The following is a 22,863-nucleotide window of genomic DNA, read 5'->3' on the forward strand; positions in this document are numbered from 1 at the left end:
ACCTGTACATAATGAAACATTTCCCCAAATGCTACTTCCCGCATCCAGCATCTCCATCTTCACTTGTGCCATGTCCTCCTTTAACCTCCCTCTTCTTCCTACACTTACCCATCTATGCTCATTCTGGCTGCATTGACAGATTGCAAACAATTGCCTATTTACTTGACCATGGACCTTGTCTTTCCCCCCAGGAAGACACTTGGCTTGTCCGTTTTGCCTGGTGAAATTTGTGCAAGTATACCTGCTTGTACTGCTGTGTTTGTCATTCAAGAAAACTTGCACAGAGGCAAACCTTTCTTTCAGGGTCGCAATCCTGGAGGCCACTCCCTATTGACTTCTGTGTTGTGGGGGGCTACTTTCTTTTCATGCTGGAATTCCCATGGTAGATCAGTGATGTGTTCAGTTTACATCAAGAGTATCTATTCAGATTCACCTTATGCTTAGGGCATAATTAATCTGTGTTAAGTGATCCTGAGTGTTAAGTGAACCTGTGCTTAAGAAATGCCTTGCTAGACCTGTATAGTCCACCTAGTTAATCATTCGTGGCAAGAATGTCAGTTATTCAGCAAGTTGTCCTCTTTAAATCAGCCAGTGATCCACCCAGTGGACAAAAATATGCTCTCTGCTTGCACATGTGTTTGCACCCTAGGAATCATGTCTAATGTGTTCTTACCCCTTTCCATTTTGCTCTGCTTTCTAGAGAGCAAATATTAACTGAATATGTACACAAGTTGGTTTTGAACCCACAAAGTGGCTTCTGTGAGTAAGCTTAAAAACATAAAACCAGAATCTTACTAAAAGCTGTTAAACAGACCAAAATAAAGAACAGCCAGTATAGAGAAGCCTCAGAGTCCACCAGACACCAAAGAACTATAAAAAATCTCTGAAATAAATTCTTTAGCCCATGAGAGCCAGTTTGGTGTAGTGGTTAAGTGTGCAGACTCTTATCTGGGAGAACCGGGTTCGATTCCCCACTCCTCCACTTACAGCTGCTGGAATGGCCTTGGGTTAGCCATAGCTATCACAGGAGTTGTCCTTGAAAGGGCAGCTGCTGTGAGAGCCCTCTCAGTCCCACCCACCTCACAGGGTGTCTGTTGTGGGGGGAGAAGACATAGGAGATTGTAAGCTTCTCTGATTCAGAGAGGGCGGGGTATAAATTTGCAGTCTTCTTCATCATATACAATGTGCACTACAAAGGCAGCTTTCTGATGGAGGGAATTTCTTAGTGCTGCCCCTGTAAAGGCCATGTCCCCAGCACAGCCACCCACCATCTCCTTGATGGTGGAAAACATGAAGTAAGGTCTCTGTAGAAGATCAAAAGAATGAATTGGTTATTGTGGCCATAGACCAGCACAGTAGATGACCAAAGCATACAGCAACCCAAGAAAGGGACTTTTTGAGTCATGGCACTGATGCTTTAGAAGCCCCTCCCCAGAAAGATTTGTGTGTCTCCTTCTGTTCTCTTCTGCCAGCAGGTGAAGACTTTTTTTGTTTTGTTTCATTTGACATTCCCTCACTAACTCTTCTTAACCCACCTCCCCGTCCGTCTGTCTGTCCGTCTGTCTGTCCGTCTCTCACTCACACTCACACTCACACACACACACACACATCTGTATGCATTTTAAATGCTTTAAAAAAGATGTTTGAAGTGTTTTTATGTTTGCTGCCTTGGGGACCCTAAATTGGTCAAAAGCATAGAAATGTTTTAAATATGTAAACTTCAATACATGAGTAGGTTTATATGAAAGAAGATAGTCCCAGAAGTAGCATCTCTTTCTCCATATGTGATGGTCAGAAGGAAAGGAAGAGTTCACCCTATTCTGGATGCATTTACGTCGTCCTTTTGAGGAAGAGGATTATGTAGTCCTGCTCCCTTTTCCATTCATTCTTGGGAACATACAGCAATAAATGGAAAGATCAGATCACAGCTAGTCACCTGTGCATAAACCAGAGTACCAAAACAATACAATGAATGGCTGAAAGAAAAACTAGGCTTTCTTTTTTTTGGGGGGGGGGAACAATACTGAGGAACCAGAGGAGGAAAAACACTTCCCCAACATGTAAAAGACTTAAGAACAATTGTTCTTGCAGCGGCTACCAAGAAAAGGACAGAGGATGCAGGTCATGGGTAGGAGAACAGTAGAGCAGCGTAGGTGTGCCTTTGTATTCCCTGATAGGTATACCTAGCATCTGCATAGATCTAGGTGGGCAGCTGTGTTGGTCTGAAGCAATAGAACAAAGTTGGAGTCAAGTATCACCTTCAAGACCAACAAAGTTTTATTCAGAATGTAAGCGTTTAGCATACAAAGCTTATATTCTAAAAAAAACCAAACTTTGTTCACCTTTGTGGATGTAAGCACAGCAACTGGTATCAGTAAATGAAGGGGAGAGTCTGACTTTGCAGAGAGGCCTGGTTTATATACATGAGAGGCAGTGGATTAAAACCAAATGACTGGCCCTTTTTTTTTTTTTTTGGTGACTAGATAATTCCATCTCTCTTTGGTCTCCCCACCAACACCAAAAAAACCAAAATAAAAAACCCAACCCCTCCTGCAGCTCTTGGACAGAGTTTCTGTTCTCTCTTCCAGGTACACATCGGGGGATGTGAAGTTGTGGGACACACGCACCTGGGACTACACAGCCCCAGTCCTAGAACCAGCTCATGATTTGGCTGAGCCTGGACCTCGGCCACACGCCTCCTTTGTGAGGATAAACAGCTCGCTGGCAATGGCAGCTTATGAGGATGGTAAGTAACAGCAACTCTTTCCTAATATTTTTAAAGGCTTTTTTGAAAATGAAGCAGCTGTGCCCAGGGTTGATTTTTTTTTTTGTATGCGAGCAGCTCTAATCCTCTCTGTACACACACGTGTGTGCACTCACACTTGCTTTTATGTGGGAAAGTTGGCCAATAACCCTTGGTGCATTAGGAGGCCTTGGAACGCGGCGCCCATTAAAGCTGCTGTTTAATTCCTCCTGGAGCTGCTGCTTGGGGTAACAGTGCCAGGCGGTGACTCAGCCAAGCTTGTCTTGAGCAAACAATTTGTTTCGGCTTGGTTTTTCTTGAGAGGCATGCTTGCGAGACAAAGAAGAGACCGGATACTGCCTGATGAATGCAAATCCCACACCTTCTGTCGTCTTCCCCCCTGTGCATGCAGAGGAGATGTAGCAAATTAGAGGGTGTGGGGTGCTTTGATCTGCTTTGACTCTGGATAAGCAAGGTAGAGGGGCTAATGTTCCAGGGACATGGTTTGCTCTTGACCAAAACATACAGGTGAATCCAGAAATACTAACTCAGGTAGGCCCTGCAGAATTGGAATTTGAGTGTGGTGAGAATACAGTAATTTCTGTGGAATCCTGAGGCCCTTTGCTTGCCTTTTTTGTTTAAAAAAGTGATTTTGGTTGTCAAAAGTAAGGTGGCCCTCTGTTTAGCTGTATTTGAGATGGCTTTTCAAACTTTGTTGTTCTAATAGTTTATGTTGTGTGTGTTAATGTACAAAGTTCTTTAGAACCAGTCTTACTTGAGTCTTCACAATCAATGCTCCTGGCAGGGCAATCTTAATTTCCATTTTATGGTTTTGAAGCAAACGTCAACAGCTTTTGACTTGCCAAAGGACACTCAGTCATTCTGGGGCAGAAATGCATTTTGAAACCACATCACCCTGTCTGGGGCTACTACAAGAGGCTATACTGGGTCTCCTTGGAAGAAGACAGGTTGTGCAAGGCATCAATTCCAGTCCTTGTGTTTAAAAAATAGTAACAGTTCTTTTACAACAAAACCAGGCAATTCAGATTCTTCTCCTTGACCCCCTGGGCCTCCTACTGAATCCAAGGCAAAAGCAGGGCCAACAAATCAAGATGATTTTTATCAGTGCTGACATCTTTTTAGATCCAGAATGTAGATTCCATTTTATCACATTTATAAGGCACAAGGGGTAGGTGGAAGTCTTTATTCTGTTTTATTTGTTGGTTCTGATTTAGGCATCCTCTGCTTGCTTACTTGCTGGCAAAGGGGGGGAGTTCAGGTCTGAGATAGGTAACATCCTGCTAAATCTGGCAAGCTTTGACCTTAAAATGTGGAAGGAGCAGAAGCCTCACAAAGAACGTTGGTTTGATTTTTGTGTATCTAATTTACTTGTGCAGCAGCTGTGCTGCTGTAGTGAGCTCCAGTCTTTGACAGCATACCATAATTGCTAGTGGCATTGCTTGATGACCTCAGAAGCTGGCACTACTTGTCACAGAATTATAAACAGGTGACTTAGATTTTCATAGACATGAGGAAGGAAATGATGCTCACCTAGAATCGGATGCCTTGTTGCTGAAAGTAAAGAACATTAGAAGTTCAATACAGTTGGGTGACTCTTCCCTTTGAAACATCCTTGTGAAGCGACCACGATCATGGTGTGATCCGGATCTCATGCCTGTTTAGTTAAGATGTATGCTTGAGTGGGCTTGTGCAGAATAGTGGGAAGAGCCAGGGTGGAGTCCCTATGTGTCAGACTGGCCAGGAATTCCCCAGAATGCCTCAGCCTTCTTCTCTGCCCCTCCACCCTCAAAAAGATTATACTGATCACACTTCAAAAAATTAAGTAATACTGGGAGAAGGTAGTCATATGCTTAAAGGTCATGTCTTAAACTAGCTGAGGGCTACCTTGAGAAGTGAATGGAGTTGAGCAATGCCTCTGCCTCCCCCACTCACACCTTCCAAAGCATCCTCCTTACAAGTTATTTTCTAGGTTGGCAATCAGTGGGGCCAGACACCTTTTATCAGAGGGTCAGATATGGCTCATGAGATTTTGGTTCAGAAATCCTACATACATGCTAAGCTGTGCAGGTGCGCAAGACTGCTGAGCTCTGCAGACAGGAGTAGTTTCCTGCTAACCATGTCCTGAGCCTCAACAGATTGGCACTATAGCACAACTGCATTTTAGCATGGGATGTTGAGGGTTATGACCCCCACCTTTGACCTATGATGTATGAGAGGCAGTGGGGGGTGCATGTCTCATGCTTCCTAGAATACTGTAAGTTCTTAGGGGCTTGAGCAAGAGCAATCCCCTTCCCTTTCCCTGACACTCCACATTCCACACCTTTGGAGAATAATGAATCTGCTCAGTTCTCTGTAGACTGTTTTTGTGGGTGTTCTGTTTCTTTTTCTTTGTAAATTATCTAGCGACATCCCAGGCATTCAGCAAGCATGTCTGTGGGTGGTTCTGTTTTGCTGCCTTCCTGGTAGATGCTTGACCATCAGCTTCAGTATTTGAGGGGAATATGCTGAGAGGCCCATGAGGAATCATTGAATTGGGAGAAACAGTTGAGAGACTGTCACTGCCCACCCCGTCTCCTCTTCCAACACGATACAACTATCATGGAACTTAAGCAAGCCAGTTTCCCCCTAATTCAGTATATTGGGTGCCTCCTTCAGCATGCTAGGCCAGTTTGGGGTAGAGGGGAGAGGCCAGTTGGGGTAGAGGGGAGAGAAGTTGTGGTTAAGTGCCATCAAATCACAACCCTGTAGGGTTCTCAAGACAAGAGATGGTCAGAAGTGGTTTCCCAGTGCCTGCCTCTAAGTAGCAACCTTGGTCTTCCTGTCCAAGTACTAGCCATGGCCAACCCTTTTTATTTTCCAAGACTTGATGAGCTCAGGCTATTCAGGTTGTTCTAGCCATCTATTCACTCTTCTCCCCACTCCCCAATTTAAAAAAAAAACAAGAAAAAATAAATAAAATGTGGCTCAGGTGCTCCCATTGAAGACTTTTATTTCTAATGCATTATTTTTTTTTGTATATGAACAAAAGGTGGATACTAAAGAGCTTGATTATCGAGACACAAGTATGACATTAGGCAAAGGGGAGCTGAATTGATCACAATACTTTTTTTTTTTTAGGAAGGCTATAAAAACCTTAAACCAATCGGGTTACTGTTTGTGGCTTTAAATCGGAATAGATTGGCAATATAATAGAATGCTTTCAGGACTGGGGAGAGGTATCCTTTTTTCCCTTCTCCCTCTCTCTCTCTTTTAAATCTGTATGGTACAAATGATGATTCTGGCTTGTAAACTTCTTCATTGTCTGTCTGACATTTGCAGAGGCTGTAATGACTCCATTGTTCCCAGCTGCTGTGCTCTTCCAACTGCTTGTTTTGAGCCACTAGTTAAAACTGAACCCAGCAGTTCTTTTTAAGCTTCCCTCCCCTTCCTTTTCTCTGTCCAAGCGATCAAGTCTTCTGTGAGTCTCTTTAATGAAGTACATATATTAATTTTAATTTCTTGTCTTTGGCTGCAGGTTTGAGAAGCTTAGCTGAAAATGCAAAGCTTTCATCTGCAATGTTTTTTGTGTGAGGGTTCAAATGATTTGTTTATGTGGCATTCCTCCTGCTGGCTGATGTTATGGGACTATGACTGTAAATTTTGAAAGCCGTTTTTAAAAAGTTTAAACTTTCAAGTCTGCAGTGATGAGCCAGTAACACTCTTCTTCCTGCATGTTTGAAACTATATAAATTGTGAGTGCATTTTTGTACATTCTGGTTTGGGCCCCACAGATTACACATGCTATGGCTGCATGCAGATATCCTGTTAATCCTTATATGCTTATGCAAAGTCAGGCTTATGCATATGCCCTACTGTTTTCCCCCTCTTTTCACATGTGCAAAATCTCTGTTAAAATTTAGCCCTGGCTATCTGTGATGTCCCCAGCTTGCTGGGAGTAAAGTGTAGTTGACTGGGGAAGGCAATGGCAGACCACCCTGTAAAAAGTCTGCCAAGAAAATGTCATGATGTGACATCTCCCCACGGATTAATAATGACTCCGTGCTTGCACAGGGGACTACCTTTACCTTTTTATCTGTAATGTACAAATCTAGGCATGCAAATTAATTTGAGCTAATACACTGCCACCAAAAGGCAGGATTCTAAACCTGGATAAAAATCTGGTTAAGAATCCCAGTTTGTCTTAATTTTTCCATATCTTAGCTGTTGTGATTACCTTAATTCTCCTATAGGCTATAACAGTTTGCCATAATGGAACTCAAAGGGTTTTTTTAAGTGGTACTTTGACACAGACTTCAACTTTAATGTGAAACAAGAATGGTTTGGTACAGGAAGGCAGCTGTACGGAGAAGTTGTGTGTGCATGGCCTCTTATGACTTCCAAAGTTATTTAGTCTGGGGTCTCATAGGCCCAAATATCTTACTTGTGCATTCTTTCTTTCCATTGAAAATCTCCTGAAGTTATTAATGAGAACGGGATGGAGATACAATGCATTTCAGTTCTTTGTTACTGCACTATAAAGTAGTTATTGTTAAGGGTTTTCACCACTTGGGGGCCATTTTGATCCTTATTCCTTGGATGTTCAGAGTTTAACTTCCTTCCCTACCCAGCTCACTCTTTTTGAGGTATAAACAATCCCAAATTGCAGGAGAACCCATGAAGGTACAAAGCAGCAGATTGTGGGGAAGTTTGCCCAATTATTGTAAAAAGTGTAGAAATGAAGATTTTTATTTAGCTTTCCAGGTCAGTCACTGAGACACCAATATTGTGACATTTCTGTCTATAGATCCACTGGTTGTGAAAGAGACGCTTACCAATCCAGTAACACATATGTATCACCTTGTACAGATCCCTCACTTGGGAGCTGGTTCTAACTCCCATGCACTGAGAACTGCATGTCTTGTGGATGAATCAGAATGCCACTGAGCTTCTTCTGCTCACATGGCTTTCCAGAAAGCTCAGAAAGAGGCAAGATCCATTTGCCTGTGATGGCCAGTCCACACATTACACATCAGCAAGCCTGGGTCTGACACAGTGTGCATTTAGCCAACAGTCAATCCTGAGACTCTGCTGAGGATATGAAAGCACTTATACAATGCATGTTTTTTCATCTGTCTGTCACATGTGCATCTTAAGTGCACACTTTAAAAGTTGAATTATGCTTTTTTTAAAAAAAAATCTGTGTTGTATGAACAAGTCTCTTCATACATTCTTCAAGAATAGGACAACTGCCCTCCAGTATAGAATGTGACAGACCTTCTGCTGTTTGCATCTAAAGATCCATAATTGACTCCTCCCCTCAGTACCCTCTGCCAGTTGCTTAGCCAGACACACCAGCAACACCAACTGCCCTCAGTGCAGCCATCCCTTGCAGGAGATTTGTAGCCATTAACATCCCCCTTCCTTTTTAATGGAGGAAGCATCCTTCCATGCACACCTTTTGACATTGGTTCTTTCCTTTGATAGCAACAGAGGAGTTCTTATATGCAGGAATTCTATATACAGACCAGTGGACGTGCAGTTCTCTGTATCAAGGTGCTGGAATCTTGGAGCTGTGCAGTACACAAGAAGGAATGTCAATATATGCAGCACAACAAGAGACAGAATATTAAATCAATTTTCCATATTATTGTTTGGGAGATTTTAGTACTTTTTTTCTTGGCCCCTTATCCCTTTGGGGTTGGGGGGAGTTGTATATGCGACCGATGCAGGGAAGCCATCTGGTGCCATTAGGCAGTAGTGCTGTCGGGCTCCTCTTCTCTCAGTGAAGCCATTGACATAACACCATTTTCTCCCAGTTTGGAGCTCAAACCACAATGCCCTCGGCATCCAGTCTCTGCACAGGAGCTGGCAGGCAGCTTCTTCTCCATCACTTGCTTGCCTTGTTGTCACTCATGAGGTGTTCCAGCTGAGCAAAGATTTCCAGGGATTGCCCCAAGGATCGTCTTCTACCTTTGCAGTTTCTCTTCAGCGTAACTGTACAATGTGTGTAAAATCCTGGAGTTGAACGCTTTGGGGGATTTTGGAAGGCCCGTTTTTTCTCTCTTCTTGGGGGAGGGAAGGGATAGAAAAGTCAGGAAATCAGTATCTGTGCCATCCACAGTACCCTCCATCTTGCCTATATCTTGCTCCCGTCGAGTTCCCTTATTTCCAAGTTAATAATGGCTTTTCTTGGGACCAAGAGAAAGGCAGAAGACACCATATACCCTTCATCAAGCCTGGATCCACATATCACTAACAGCACTCACCTAAAATCATGTAAGATCCATTGGTTCGTTTTTTCCCCTCCCTTTTGTATGCATTTATTATTTATTAAATTATCATTAAGTACATTCACACATAAATCCTCATCTCTTATAAACAATAGACAGTAATTTTAAAAAAATCAGAGAACAAAGGTAGTTACTTCACCTGTATTCTTTATACATTCAGTTTCAATACTCAGTTATAATTACTCTAGCATTCATAATTACATTCCAAAAAAAATAACCCGTGACTAATTTGGCTGATAAATTCAGTTTCCACCTTTCTGTGTCCACTCATATAATTTAACCCATTTTTCTGTGGCTGATTGTTTTGGATTCCCGTTCAACATGGCCATCAATATGTCAAGTTCTGCTACTTGCATAACTTTTTCTACTAATTCCTCCATATTCAGGATTTTTTCCTGCCTCCAATATCTTGCATATAATATCCTAGCTGCAAAAACGTCAATTATAATATGAAAATTTTCTTTCTCCACATGTTTATTAACTAAACTTAATAGAAAAATTTCAGGATTGAAGGGAATCACCACTTTAAGCATTATTTGAAGGAATTCATGAACTTTAGACCAATACATTTTCGCCTTTTTACACATCCACCAACTGATAAAATGAGTCTGGGTTTCCCCCACAAGTTCCATTGGTTTTAAGTGTGTCTTTGGTTGCAGTAAGCTGCTTTGAGGGCAAATTTTGGGCCAAAAAGCAGGATTAAAAAGACAGAGCACTTTATTTTATTTATTTATTTATTTTAGTATTTTTCTATTCCACCCATTCCCCATAGGGCTCAGGGCAGAGTACAACATACGATAAAACAATAAAATACAATAAAAACATTTTAAAAAACAGACAACTCAACAGCACTCGGGGAAGTTTGCCATATTATCACATATTGCCCAGCCAGGCCGTCTCACATCATGATATCTCTTAGAGATGGCAGATGATAATCCATTTGCAGTCAGAGCTGCATTGAAATTAAGTGGGTGGCAACCTGGGAGAGCACATTGTTCTGTTTCATGGTCTTATTTTATTGGATCATTTGTTGTATGTATTATAGAGTCACCTTGTGTTCTCTAAACTCTGCCTTGATGTTTGAGTGCAGTGGCACCTTTAAGACCAACGAAGTTTTATTCTCAGTATGAGCTTTCATGTACTCACACAGTTCTTCAGATACATACATGCAGGGCTTTTCTTGTAGAAAAAGCCCAAAAAGAACTAATTTGCATATTAGGCCACACCCCCTGATGCCACTATTGTTTGCGCAGGACTTTATGTAGAAAAAGCCCAGTAGAAACTCATTTGCCTATTAGGCCACACCCCCTGACACTAAGCCAGCTGGAACTGCATTCCTGCTCAAAAAAAGCCCTGCATACATGAAAGCTTATACCCAGAATTAAACTTCATTGGTCTTAAAGGTGCCCCTGCACTCAAACTTTGTTCTGCTGCTTCAGACCAACATGACTACCAACCAAATCTATCTGCCTTAATGTGTACATTTTAGACTGTTTTTATTACATGTCATCCATCTTGAGACAGGGATTAATGAGTCATTAAAATAAATAAATGGTTAGGTACTTTCCAGGGCCCATAGCCCACCAGGGGGCCAAGCGTGTGCTGGCTATGCTGGGTCAGTCTCCCTTTCTCCCAAGAAGAATCACACTCCTTAAAACTGCCTCCACTCACCTCCTTCCAGCATAGCTGCAAGGTGAAAGTGGATGGGGGTCAAGAGAGCAAAGGGAGGTGCAGTGGGGAGAGGGAAAGGAACAGTGTTGATGAAAGAAGTGGCTGTGATTGGGAGAACAGGAAGCTGCAGTTGAGGGGCAGCATGACCTCCCCCCCCCCATATCATGCCTTGTTAGGGTCAGGCTCGTTTAGCTTCAGAAATTGAGCATCATCATGTGCCTGAAGACCGTTCTCTGGGCTTTCTGTTTGTGCCGAATATAGGGGACATTAGTATGGCTACCAGCAAAAACAGAAGCCTCTTATCTTGTCTCCCTACCCCTTCCATATCTAATGAATAAAAATGAGGCATGACCCAGAGTGGGATATTCCCTACCATCACCCAATGAAGTCTGGTTCAGAGACCTGAGCTGCAATAAGGAATATGCTGGTTTGACTGGGTGCCATGAACTAGTTAGGTAACCTTATGTGACTTCTTTCTACCCTCCCCATCTGTAGTGGGGATAATACTGACCTAGCTTACAAGATGTCAGTAAAATTTTTAATATTCTAGCATATGAAGTGTTTTGAATCTTTTGAGTACCTTGGCAATTTTTCTTTCGTATGCACTTCTTAATTTCTATAAAAATGTGAAATAGTATAATATAATACATGCAAAGCACATTGTTCATTTTATTTATTTGTTTATTTTCTATCCCACCCTCCCCACAAATGGGCTAAGTGCATGTCACAACATAGAGTATAACAATAATCAAATTGAAACGTTAAGGACATCCAATCTAATAAAAACATGTTAAAGCTGTAAATTAGGTTTGATGAGAAAACATTCCATATATTTTATGTTTGAGGGGAGGGAAATGTGAACTTTTTCACAATGCCTTCAAAATTTCCAAAAATTTTGGCTCCAGAGGAGACAATGGTTTCTGTGACATCAGATATTTTTACATATTGAACGGTAGGCAGGGGAGAAATACATAGAGAGTTTCTGGTTTAGGAACCACATACATCTTCCAGCTTCCCACATTACAAACATTTCCATGAACTTTCATAAGTGCCTTTCTTACCTTGTAAAAAAGTTCTTAAACCTCTGCTACAGAAGGCACTTAGGATAGTTTTAGAGGCCTCTCGCTGCACCTTCTGTAACAAGGCTTCTTGAAATCTCTTTCTGCTCTGCCGCTTGCACCTCAGCTCTGCCATGATTGTCCTAATATGTACCAAAGGATGGGGTTGGATGTGGGAAATCAGATTCTCTGCAAAAGCCATGGGAAGTCTTCTGAGCCAATCCGACTCCTCCGTGCCTGCCCTCAGTCTACACCTGGGAGGCCAACGGGTTTTGGCAGCCAAATCCACAGTTGTGATGTTTGAATTCCGACTCACTGGCCTCCTATTTCTTCTGCCTTGTTTCCCATTGTCAGCGCTGGCAGCCTTCCAGTTTGATTTTTTTTTTTTTTACCACTAATTGCCTTGCATGTTGCCTTACCAAAATGAATCAAATCAAAAATGCTTTTCCTCGAGCATTAGATAAAGCAAGGGAAGGGTTTCTGGGTAATGAGCAGATGCTGCTAATGCAGGGGCCGTGGGGGCCTTGCCAGGGCTCCATCTGCTCCATGCTTGCCTGGCTCTGGCACGGAGCCACGGCTTTGTGGGGGGACTGTTTGCTTTAACCCGCTGCCCTCTCCAGTTCTGATTTACGCCATGGAAAGTTTTCGTGTCACAGCAGGAGATGCAAGAGGAAGTCAGTGCCCCTGTTTGTGCTCATGTGAACAAAGACAGGGCTCTTCGTGTTCTTGTGAGGGGTTACTAAGGAGTAGGTGGGACGCTGCTATCTTAGCAACCATCCATAAACATGATGGCTTAAAGAGGAGTCTGGGTACACGGTAGCTGGGATAATATTGGTGACCCGCCTTCCTTGCCAGGAATAGAAACTCCTGCTCAAAGCATCCTAGGATGCAAGTTCCATTGAAATATAATGATAATAATAATACCAGCAGCATTTATATTACCCTTTGAGCATTTAAAGAGCTTCACATTATCTTGAGATCCAGAGTAGTGTAGGTGTTAGAGGGTTGAATGACAACTGGAAATACCTGGTTGCAGATCCCAACTAAGATATGAAACTTGCTGAATTACCTGGAGCCAATTGCTTTCCTTCAACTTTGCAGGGTTGGGAGGAGAGGGGAACCATGTATGTTATCTTGAGAAGGGCAGAATGCAAATGAAATAATATTGTAATTGTTACAACAGGCCTGCAAGGTAGGCTATTTGAGTTCACACACACACACACACACACACAACTGGCCAAAGCTGAGAGAAGTTTGGCTTGCCTAAAACGACTTTAGTTTGGGGGCAGGTTAAACAGAAGTGAGATTAAAAGCTCTGTGGCCTCAATGAAGCCACTACACTGCAGCAGCATTCCACAGACAGAAGGGTGGCTGGGGCAAGGTGCAGCATTGAAAGGCATCAAGCTTTATCAAGGAGACAATCACCTTTGAGGATTGTGTACATAAACAGCATGATATTTGAACCACGTGATAGCATATTTTGCATCCACATAACTTTGTTCCATACAAGCGTGTTATTTTCTTCCTGCATGCCACCGTCTCGTCTCCCTCTCCTTGGCAACAGAAATGAACTGCCGCTCTTTCTCCACAAAAGCTGTGTCCTTTACATGTGTCCAAGACATGGTTAACAAATGCTCTTGGGTTGGATCCAGACTAAATTTTTCGCCAGCAGGATGGAACTTTTCATTCCTCTTCCTTCAAATCGCAGTCCACTGATCTTCATGAAACTCTACTGTTTGTGGGTGGGGATGTGGAGAAAGCTGAGGAATGACATGAGGCGGTGTGTAGAAAGGGTGAAGGCTTGATTTAATGTGAAGCTGGTAAGCACTTTCCTGTGCAAGCTTGCCCAGGTTCTGGGTCCCTTTTAAACAGCGCAAGGGGTACAGATGTCTGGTACGCAAAGGAAGCACGCATAATTGTTTTGCATGGGTTACGATACAGTTTTAATGAAACACTGAGCCCATGCAAAGCTGCAAAAGGAAGCTGTTTGTTTTGACTCAGTTTCATTTAAGCTCTACCCCGTTGCCCGTACTTGGATCTAGCACATCTCATCATTATCTCCAAAGGCCTCTGTGGTCTTGCTTCCACTTACCTTGTATTTATTTACATTTTCTTTGCTTCATATGTATCCTGCCATTCCAGTGAGCTCAAAGAGGCTTACATCATTCCCCTCTTCTCCATTTTATCCTCACAACAACGGGGTGAAATAGGTTAGGCTGAGAGTGTGTGACGGGACCAAGATCGCCAAGCAACCTGAGGCAGTGAGGGAATTGGAACCTGGGTCTTCCAGACCCTAGCCTAACACTCTGATCACTATACCACATAGGATAAGAACATAAGAGAAGCCATGTTGGATCAGGCCAACGGCCCATCAAGTCCAACACTCTGTGTCACACAGTGGCAAAAAATGTTATATACACACATACACTGTGGCTAATAGCCACTGATGGACCTGTGCTCCATATTTTTATCTAAACCCCTCTTGAAGGTGGCTATACTTGTGGCCGCCACCACCTCCTGTGGCAGTGAATTCCACATGTTAATCACCCTTTGGGTGAAGAAGTACTTCCTTTTATCCGTTTTAACCTGTCTGCTCAGCAATTTCATCGAATGCCCACGAGTTCTTGTATTGTGAGAAAGGGAGAAAAGTACTTCTTTCTCTACTTTCTCCATCCCATGCATTATCTTGTAAACCTCTATCATGTCACCCCGCAGTCGACGTTTCTCCAAGCTAAAGAGTCCCAAGCGTTTCAACCTTTCTTCATAGGGAAAGTGCTCCAGCCCTTTAATCATTCTAGTTGCCCTTCTCTGCACCTTCTCTAAAGCTATAATATCCTTTTTGAGGTGCGGCGACCAGAACTGCACACAGTACTCCAAATGAGACCGCACCATCGATTTATACAGGGGCATTATGATACTGGCTGATTTGTTTTCAATTCCCTTCCTAATAATTCCCAGCATGGCATTGGCCTTTTTTATTGCAAACGCACACTGTCTTGACACTTTCAGTGAGTTATCTATCATGACCCCAAGATCTCTCTCTTGATCAGTCTCTGCCAGTTCACACCCCATCAACTTGTATTTGTAGCTGGGATTCTTAGCCCCAATGTGCATTACTTTGCACTTGGCCACATTGAACCGCATCTGCCACGTTTACGCCCACTCACCCAGCCTCAACAGATCCCTTTGGAGTTCCTCACAATCCTCTCTGGTTCTCACCACCCTGAACAATTTAGTGTCATCCGCAAACTTGGCCACTTCACTGCTCACTCCCAACTCTAAATCATTTATGAACAAGTTAAAGAGCATGGGACCCAGTACCGAGCCCTGTGGCACCCCACTGCTTACCGTCCTCCACTGCGAAGACTGCCCATTTATACTCACTCTCTGCTTCCTATTACTCAGGATGTCTTATCTCATTCCTGTATCTCAAAACAATCCGGCCCATGGCCTTCACTTGGCCAGCTCCACCACCTTCAAACCATTCAAATGTCATTTTCTCCTTCAGGCGACTCTTCTTTGCTGCTCCTTATACCTGAAACTACCTCTTACAACTTTTGCATGATGCCATTTCTTCCTTCTGACCTTCTCTGAAAAGACTTTGTAACAGACCTCTGTTCCTGCTGAAATTACGCCTAAACACCTGTACCTGGAAATGAATGCATATTCTTGCCTGGTTTATTCTTACCTTCTTTCCCTTTGCTGTCTCCCTGTTGTCAGATTTTTAGACTGTAAACTTAGGGCAAGGACCTGTCTCCTTGTGCTCTTTACAGTGCTGAGCACTTTGATTCCCCTATGCAAATAATAATTATTTATTTGCATTTTTATATCATGCCTTTTCCCCTCCACTGGGGACACAAAGCAGGTTATAACATTCTCTCCTCCTCCATCTTGTCCCAACAACAACCCTGTGATGAAAGTCAAGCTGAGAGAAAGCAGCTTCTGTGACAATAAAGGATTTAAACCTTCATCTTCGGGATTCTGGTCCAGCACTCTAACCCAATGGCTCCCAACATTTTTGGCACCAGGGACTGGTTTCATGGAAGACAATTTTTCCATGGACCAATGTGGGGGGGGGGGCAGCACTGGGGTTTTGCCACCCCAGGTTGGCTCCCTGCCCTCACCCCATCCCTGCCCCCATGGGAGTCTTTAAATGGGGAGACTGGGGTTGTTTCTGCCATCTACCCACTAGGTGGCCAGGCAGCAGAAAGCCAGTCTGCCTCCCCTTCCCATTTAAAGACCCCCCACCAGTCAGCTGATCAGGTGCCAGGTGGGCAGAAGGGGCAATGGGGCTACTCTGCCTTGCTCTGAGGCTGCCTCGGAGCAAGGCCACACTGCCTCTTTTGTCCACCTGGGTCCTGGGTGGGTGGGGGAGGTGTGGCGCCTCTGCCTCGCACCACGACCCAGTTGCTAGCAGGCCACGGGCTGGTGCTGGTCTACAGACTGGTGCTTGGGGACCCCTGCTCTAACTACTTCACTGATACATAATGATGGTAAACGTAGAAGAGTTATTCCTCCTTTAACCCAAGGAAGCTTAGCTGATGTCCTCCTTCCCCATTAAATCTTTGGACATCGATGTGAGTTGGCTAGGTGTGGACAGAAGAATGAGTGGCCCAAGTTCACTTGGTGGGTTTTAACTGTGTAAGGTCTCGAATCCACTTTCGAGGTGTAGATTGGCCAAAAATCGATTAAAGAAAACTAAAATGCTGTCCCTGTCATATTTATACATCACCTTAATCCTCAATGGGAGAACCAGAACATTTTGCATTATTCTCTTTTATCCTTCAAAGTAACCCTGCGAAGTAAGTTAGGCTAAGAACACAAGGTAGATCTGTGGTCAGCCAGCCAGTTTCCATGCCAGAGTGAGGATTTGAACCTGGGTTTTCCAGATTCTGGCCTGACCACAATATAACACTGGCTCCCCATTTTGGAGCCACAGTCTGGATTTTAAGTGGCTGGCTTCCTGCAGAAAAGTAGGCCTCAATCTATTGTTCACAACACTCTTCTAAAAGCGTTAACTTATTTTCAGAGCGCCTGGGTTGGCAGCGGCTGTTTTGTCTTCTTTTCTTTTCTTTTTTTTAATTCCAAAACCAGTTTAGCTGTTATTTACCTTTCAAACAATTAATGTAATTACTGCTACAGCTCAAAGTAAATTTAGGAAACTCTGCTCCGAGTGCCTTATGACTCCACCGGGGCAGTTTTAGTTGGGACTTCTGCTTTTTGATGGAAGCCTAATTGCAGTTTTGGCTCTGTTCACTCTGAGAGGCAGCTAATTGTTTAGGCAAATAGCAGATTAATTTAAATATGCATTGCTAATAAAAAACAAAATGGTCTCTCTTACGGTTTTTTGCTCCCGGGATGAGGAACATAAATATTCTGAGGGAGCGCCATCAGATAGCTCTTAAGACTGCTGCTTCCCCGTACCACCCCCCACCCACCCACCCCCCGCACAATACCAGTGCTTTCCAGGCACTGAAATAATTTTTCTCTTTTTCCCCTTTTTCTTTTTTTTCTTTTTGCAAAAGTGCACATAAATATACGCTTAAATTCATTGTGATACTGTTTCATTACCACACTTTTTCCTTTGGGAAGCAAGAGACACATTTGGAAGCTGTGTGGCTTCCTGTTGGGACGTCATACAACTTTTCAGCAATAACTCCACAGTTCAGGGGAAGAAATGGCTTTTCCAGATCTAATCTTTCTTGACGTTCTGTACTGGAGTGACACAAAAGAGGAAAGGCAAAATGTAGCCAGGCACCTCTCCATCGTACCAGAATCCATTGTTGGACAAAAGCCTGTACCTTCATCAACAGGGCCATTGTAGGGAGAAAAGAAAGCAGCCAGGCTCCTATGCCCTTTTTGGTCCTCCATAATAACTGGTTGGGGTTGGTCTCTGTGTGAGACAAGATGCTGGACTAGATGGACCAGGGGTCTAATCTAGCAGGGCTCCTCTTATGTTCTTAACTCTTTGTTGTCTCTGGATCTGTCTCCAGCTAAGGATGTCTTCCTCCAGATTCCATCTTTCATTGATGGAGGAAGAAGATATTGGATTTATATCTCGCCCTGTACTCTGAATCTCAGAGCGGTCACAATCTCTTTTCCCTTCCTCCCCTGGAATATATTTTTAATTAATTAATTAGATTTTAACGGATTGATTAGCGATTTGGATTGTTATATATTTATATATTGAAATAGATATATTTATATATTTATTTTTAGCAGATTGATTAGGAAATTATAAGGGGGGATTATTTATTAATATGCTAGAAATGGAAATTAATAAATTAATTTGACTAATCAATTTGAGGGAGTAGTAGGGTGGGTTTAAATTAATTAATTTGACCTAATATATAGTAAGTCAGATAACAAGGGGGTAAAGCGGATGGTGAGGCAAGAACTTAAGTTGCAGACTGAGAATCTGGATGGGAGGGGGGAGACTGTCCTGGATTAGAAAAATCACACTGGGCATAGGTGTGGATGCTGGGCCAGGGGATTCCAGTGCTCCTGGTGAGGGGAAGGTATGACGGTGGGAATAGACAGAAGAGCAACGGAAGAAGGCAGAGACAAAACAGTGCTCAGCCCCCTTCTAGTCTACTTCCCATCCCAACGGTGACAGGTAGTGGGGCCAAGAGGAAGTGCCCGTCTCCGTCATTGGTGTTATGCAACGCCAGGTCCGTGAATAATAAGACCTCAACCCTTGGGGAGTTCCTGCTTCGGCAGGACATGGACCTGGCTTGCGTGACCGAGACCTGGGTGCGAGATGGGGAGACAGTGGCTCTCTCCCAGATGACCCCCCTAGATTACTCGGTCTTTCATCAATCACAGACTAGCGGGCGGGGGGGAGGGGTGGCGTTATTCATATGGGAGGGTTACTCCTTCCGGGCTCTCCCGGCCCCAACGATCGAGGGTTTTGAATGTGCTGGTCTAGCGTTGGATGTCAGAGAGGGATTGGTGATCTGACTGGTGTACCGTCCGCCTAACGCATCAGCCAGCGCCTTACCATCCCTGATGGAGGTGGTGGCAGGCTGGGTGTTGGAGTACCCAGGGCTTATGGTCCTGGGTGACTTCAACGTCCATGCTGATGACGCGGCCTCCAATCAGGCGATGGATCAGGTGTCGTCCATGGTGACTCTGGGACTCTCTCAATTTGTCACGACACCCACACATCAGGCTGGGCACACGTTAGACCTGATCTTTGCGTCCGGGATTCTGGTGAACGATATCGCGGTAGAAGCGGTACCATAGTCGGATCACCTAGCCCTCAAGGCCCGTATGGAGATGCCACCCCAACCCTGTATGGACAGAGAGCCTATTTTGGCTCGCCCGCGGAGCCTAATGGACCCGGAACGGTTCCAAATGGCCCTGCGGGATCCCTGGCCCCCTGGTGATTCCCTTGATGACCTGGTAGAGGCCTGGCAAAACCGGCTATCCAGGGCAATCAACGAGATCACACCTCAACGTCTTCTACGCCCTCATGTGAGGCTGGTGCCATGGTACACCTTGGAGTTACGCCAGCTGAAACAAGGGCTCAGACAACTAGAGAGGCAGTAGCGGCATACTTGTGACGAAGCGACGAGAACATCCTATAGATCGTTTATGAGGTCTTATGAGATGGCAGTCAAGGCCGCGAAGAAAGCTTACTTTGCGGCCAAGATTGCGTCTGCAAATTCGCGCCCAGCTCAATTGTTCAGAATAATTGGAAGTCTTACTATACTGCCTCAAGGCAGGCCAAATGTGAGGGAATTAGAGATAGGCTGCGAGGCTTTTGCGAAATATTTTGCAGATAAAATCACGTCACTTCGCCAGGACCTGCCTATCACATTGCATACAGTACAGGAACTTGAGGCTCCGTGCCTGTCTTCCGATTTCGTTCTGGATCGCTTCAGCCCGCTCAGCCTGGAGGAAGTCGACGGAATTCTCTCTTCTGCATGACCAACAACTTGTGATTTGGACCCTTGCCCCTCTTGGCTGATTAAATCTTGCCAAAGGGAGTTTAGATGTCCTTTACGGGACATCATAAATAGATCCCTTTCTGAGGGGCATTTTCCAACACCTTTGAAAGAGGCTTTGGTCCGTCCCCTCCTGAAAAAAAGTACAGCAGACCCGGCCGAATTGGCAAATTACTGACCGGTCTCTAATTTACCGTTTCTTGGTAAAATTATTGAGAGGGCAGTGGCGTTGCAGTTGCAGGGTTTTCTGGATGACGCTTCCATCCTAGACCCTTGCCAGTCCGGCTTTCGTCCAGGTCATGGGATGGAGACAGTGCTGGTCGCCGTGGTAGATGCCCTCCAGCGGCATCTGGACCGAGGTGACATGGCGGTTCTGATGTTATTACATCTGTCGGCCGCATTCAATACGGTCGATCATCAGCTACTGACCCACCGCCTCGCCGACATAGGGGTTGGGGGGCTAGCCCTACAATGGTTTTCCTCCTTCCTCAAGGGTCGGAGACAAAGGGTGGCAATCGGGGGTGAGCTGTCCCAGAGGCACACATTTGATTGTGGGGTGCTGCAGGGAGCAGTTCTCTCCCCGATGCTATTTAATATCTATATGCGCCCCCTTGCCCAGATTGCCCGGAGGTATGGGCTTGGGTGTCACCAATATGCAGACGACACCCAACTCTATCTGCTAATGGATGGCCGGCCTGACTGCGTTCCAGGGAATTTGGACCTGGCATTGCAGGCCGTGGCAACTTGGCTTAGGTTAAGTGGGCTGAAGCTGAACCCGACGAAGACAGAGGTCCTTCGCGTGGGTCGCGGCGCCCTGGGGAGAGAAATACCTCTCCCAGGTTTTGACGGTGTGCCTCTGAAAGCGGCGCACCGGGTCAAGAGCTTGGGAGTCCTACTGGAGCCTTCACTATCAATGGAGGCCCAGATAGCAGCCACTGCCAAGTCGGCGTTTTTCCACCTGAAGCGGGCAAAGCAGTTGGCTCCCTTCCTGGAGTGCCGGGACCTAGCAACAGTGATCCATGCAACGGTCACCTCAAGATTGGATTACTGTAATGCCCTCTACATGGGGCTGCCTCTGTGCTGAACCCGGAGGTTGCAGCTGGTGCAGAATGCGGCGGCTAGGCTGATATTAGGGCTCCCGAAGTGGGAGCCGGGGCTACGTGAGCTGCACTGGTTGCCAGTTACCTACCGGGTTCGTTACAAAGTGCTGGTTATTACCTGCCCTATATGGCCGAGGACCTGCCTTACCTGAGGGACCGTTTCTCCCCATACGAACCCCAGAGAGCACTGAAGTCAGCAGGGAAGAACCAGCTGACTATCCCTGGACCAAAGGAGGCGAAACTTCAAAACACCCATATACGGGCCTTCTCCATCGCAGCTCCACACCTATGGAACCAGCTCCCGGAAGAAGTGCGAGCCCTGCGGTTCCTTGACCAGTTCCGCAGGGCCTGCAAGACCACCCTTTTCAGGATGGCCTTTGCTGGCTGAGAGACCGCTGTTGGGTGATTTTCGCTATTATCATCTATAATTGGAATTAGCACTGGAAATCTGTATAGTACTTGGTTAACTGGAATGTTTTAAAGCTAATGCGATTTTAAACTCTGTATAATTTTATGGAAATGTTGTTAGCTGCCCTGAGCCCGCTTCGGCGGGGAGGGCGGGATATAAATAAAATTTTATTATTATTATTATTATTATTATTATTATTATTATTATTATTATTATTAAACAGAAACCCTGTGAGGTAGGTGGGGCTGAGAGAGCTCTCACAGAAGCTGCCCTTTCAAAGACAGCTCTGCGAGAGCTATGGATGATCCAAGGCCATTCCAGCAGCTGCCAGTGGAGGAGTGGGGAATCAAACCCAGTTCTTCCAGATACGAGTCCACGCACTAAACCACTACACTAAACTGATTCTCTAAACTGGAGCTATAGGAGGAGGGTAGGAAGCAACCACTGTGCCTGATTCCTTCTCAGTTGAGATTTCTGCCCCTTCTCTCAGGAGCAAGCTTGAGATTGGATCCAGCCAGTTTTCTACTTGTGAAAAGGGAAGGAGAGGTCCTCTTTGACTATGTTGGGCACTGGCAAATGGGGGCTGTGGTAAATAGGAGACTTGGGAGCAATTCAGCAACAAAGCTGGCTGAATCCAACCCTTTGATTGCCATTTGTATGGGTTTTTTATATCAACAAGCCTCTTCAGAATGACTGAAAAGTCGGATAAAAACATAGCAAGACAACCAGAGCACTCAGTGCTATGACAAGTGAGTGGCTGCTGGCCAAAAACGGTGTCCTTGGGCCTTCTCTCTCTTCTCTGGTGCTTGAACATAATCCTTTGTTGCTTATGGCCATCATTGATTGCAACAAATAATAGACAGATGTAGGAATATGCAGGATAGTTTGTGAAATGATTTTAAAAGTGCAGAATAAAGACATCCTTCCAGGGAGGCAGAAGGTTACCACTTGTGATTCTGAATTAGCTTGTGCAGTTTATGGTTGAGACCCAGAGATGTTTATGTCAACTCTGTTTGCCTACCTCTGCAAATACACTTATTCCATAGGTGGTAAAATTGGCTCAACTCCCAGTAAGGGAACAGCAACACAAAGAGATGTTTCTCTTGACGGGCTGTTAAAAAGTGAACAGTATTAATTTAGAGATGTATACCCTGCTTTTCTCCCCAGTAGGGACTCAAAGCAGCTTATAACATCATCCTTCTTGCACAGACCTGGAAGTCATGGCAGCCTCTGGTAACTAACCCCTACTGAGGACCTGGAGGATATTCAGAGAGGTGGCTGAATAAAGCCTGCCCCTGTCCTCCTGACTGCTGGTATTCCAAGGAGGTCTCCTATCCAAGAACTTGCCAGAGTTGTTCCTGCTTAGCTTCCAAGATCTGACAAGATCGGGCTTGCCTGGGCTGTCCAGGTCAGGGCCTTCCTTCCTCCTCACTAGCTCTATGAGGCAGAATTGTAAGAACCCCGCCCCCCTACAGCTGAGACCCCTTGGTCAGTGGAATCCCCTTTTTATTTTGAACTTAGTTGTTTTGGAGCCTAAGTGCCAAGAGATCTGGAATTAAAAAAAGATCTCCTAAAGGCACCTTGGTACATCCATGAAGACCCAGGAAAGAGGTAGGATGTGCTGGCATTACAAACTAATGCCC

General features: G+C 44.7%; 1 protein-coding gene across 1 annotated transcript in view; it reads left to right on the forward strand.

Annotated features, from left to right (window-relative positions):
* FBXW8 (F-box and WD repeat domain containing 8) overlaps positions 1-22,863 on the forward strand; it is a 115,227-nt gene that overhangs the window by 41,931 nt on the left and 50,433 nt on the right. The window contains exon 5 of the mRNA XM_060249982.1: positions 2,589-2,746. Coding sequence (XP_060105965.1) covers positions 2,589-2,746 — 158 coding nt within the window. The remainder of the gene's footprint in view (positions 1-2,588; positions 2,747-22,863) is intronic.

This window comes from Heteronotia binoei, chromosome 11 (genome assembly GCF_032191835.1).
Source record: "Heteronotia binoei isolate CCM8104 ecotype False Entrance Well chromosome 11, APGP_CSIRO_Hbin_v1, whole genome shotgun sequence".
In the NCBI taxonomy this organism is placed as follows: Eukaryota; Metazoa; Chordata; class Lepidosauria; order Squamata; family Gekkonidae; genus Heteronotia; species Heteronotia binoei.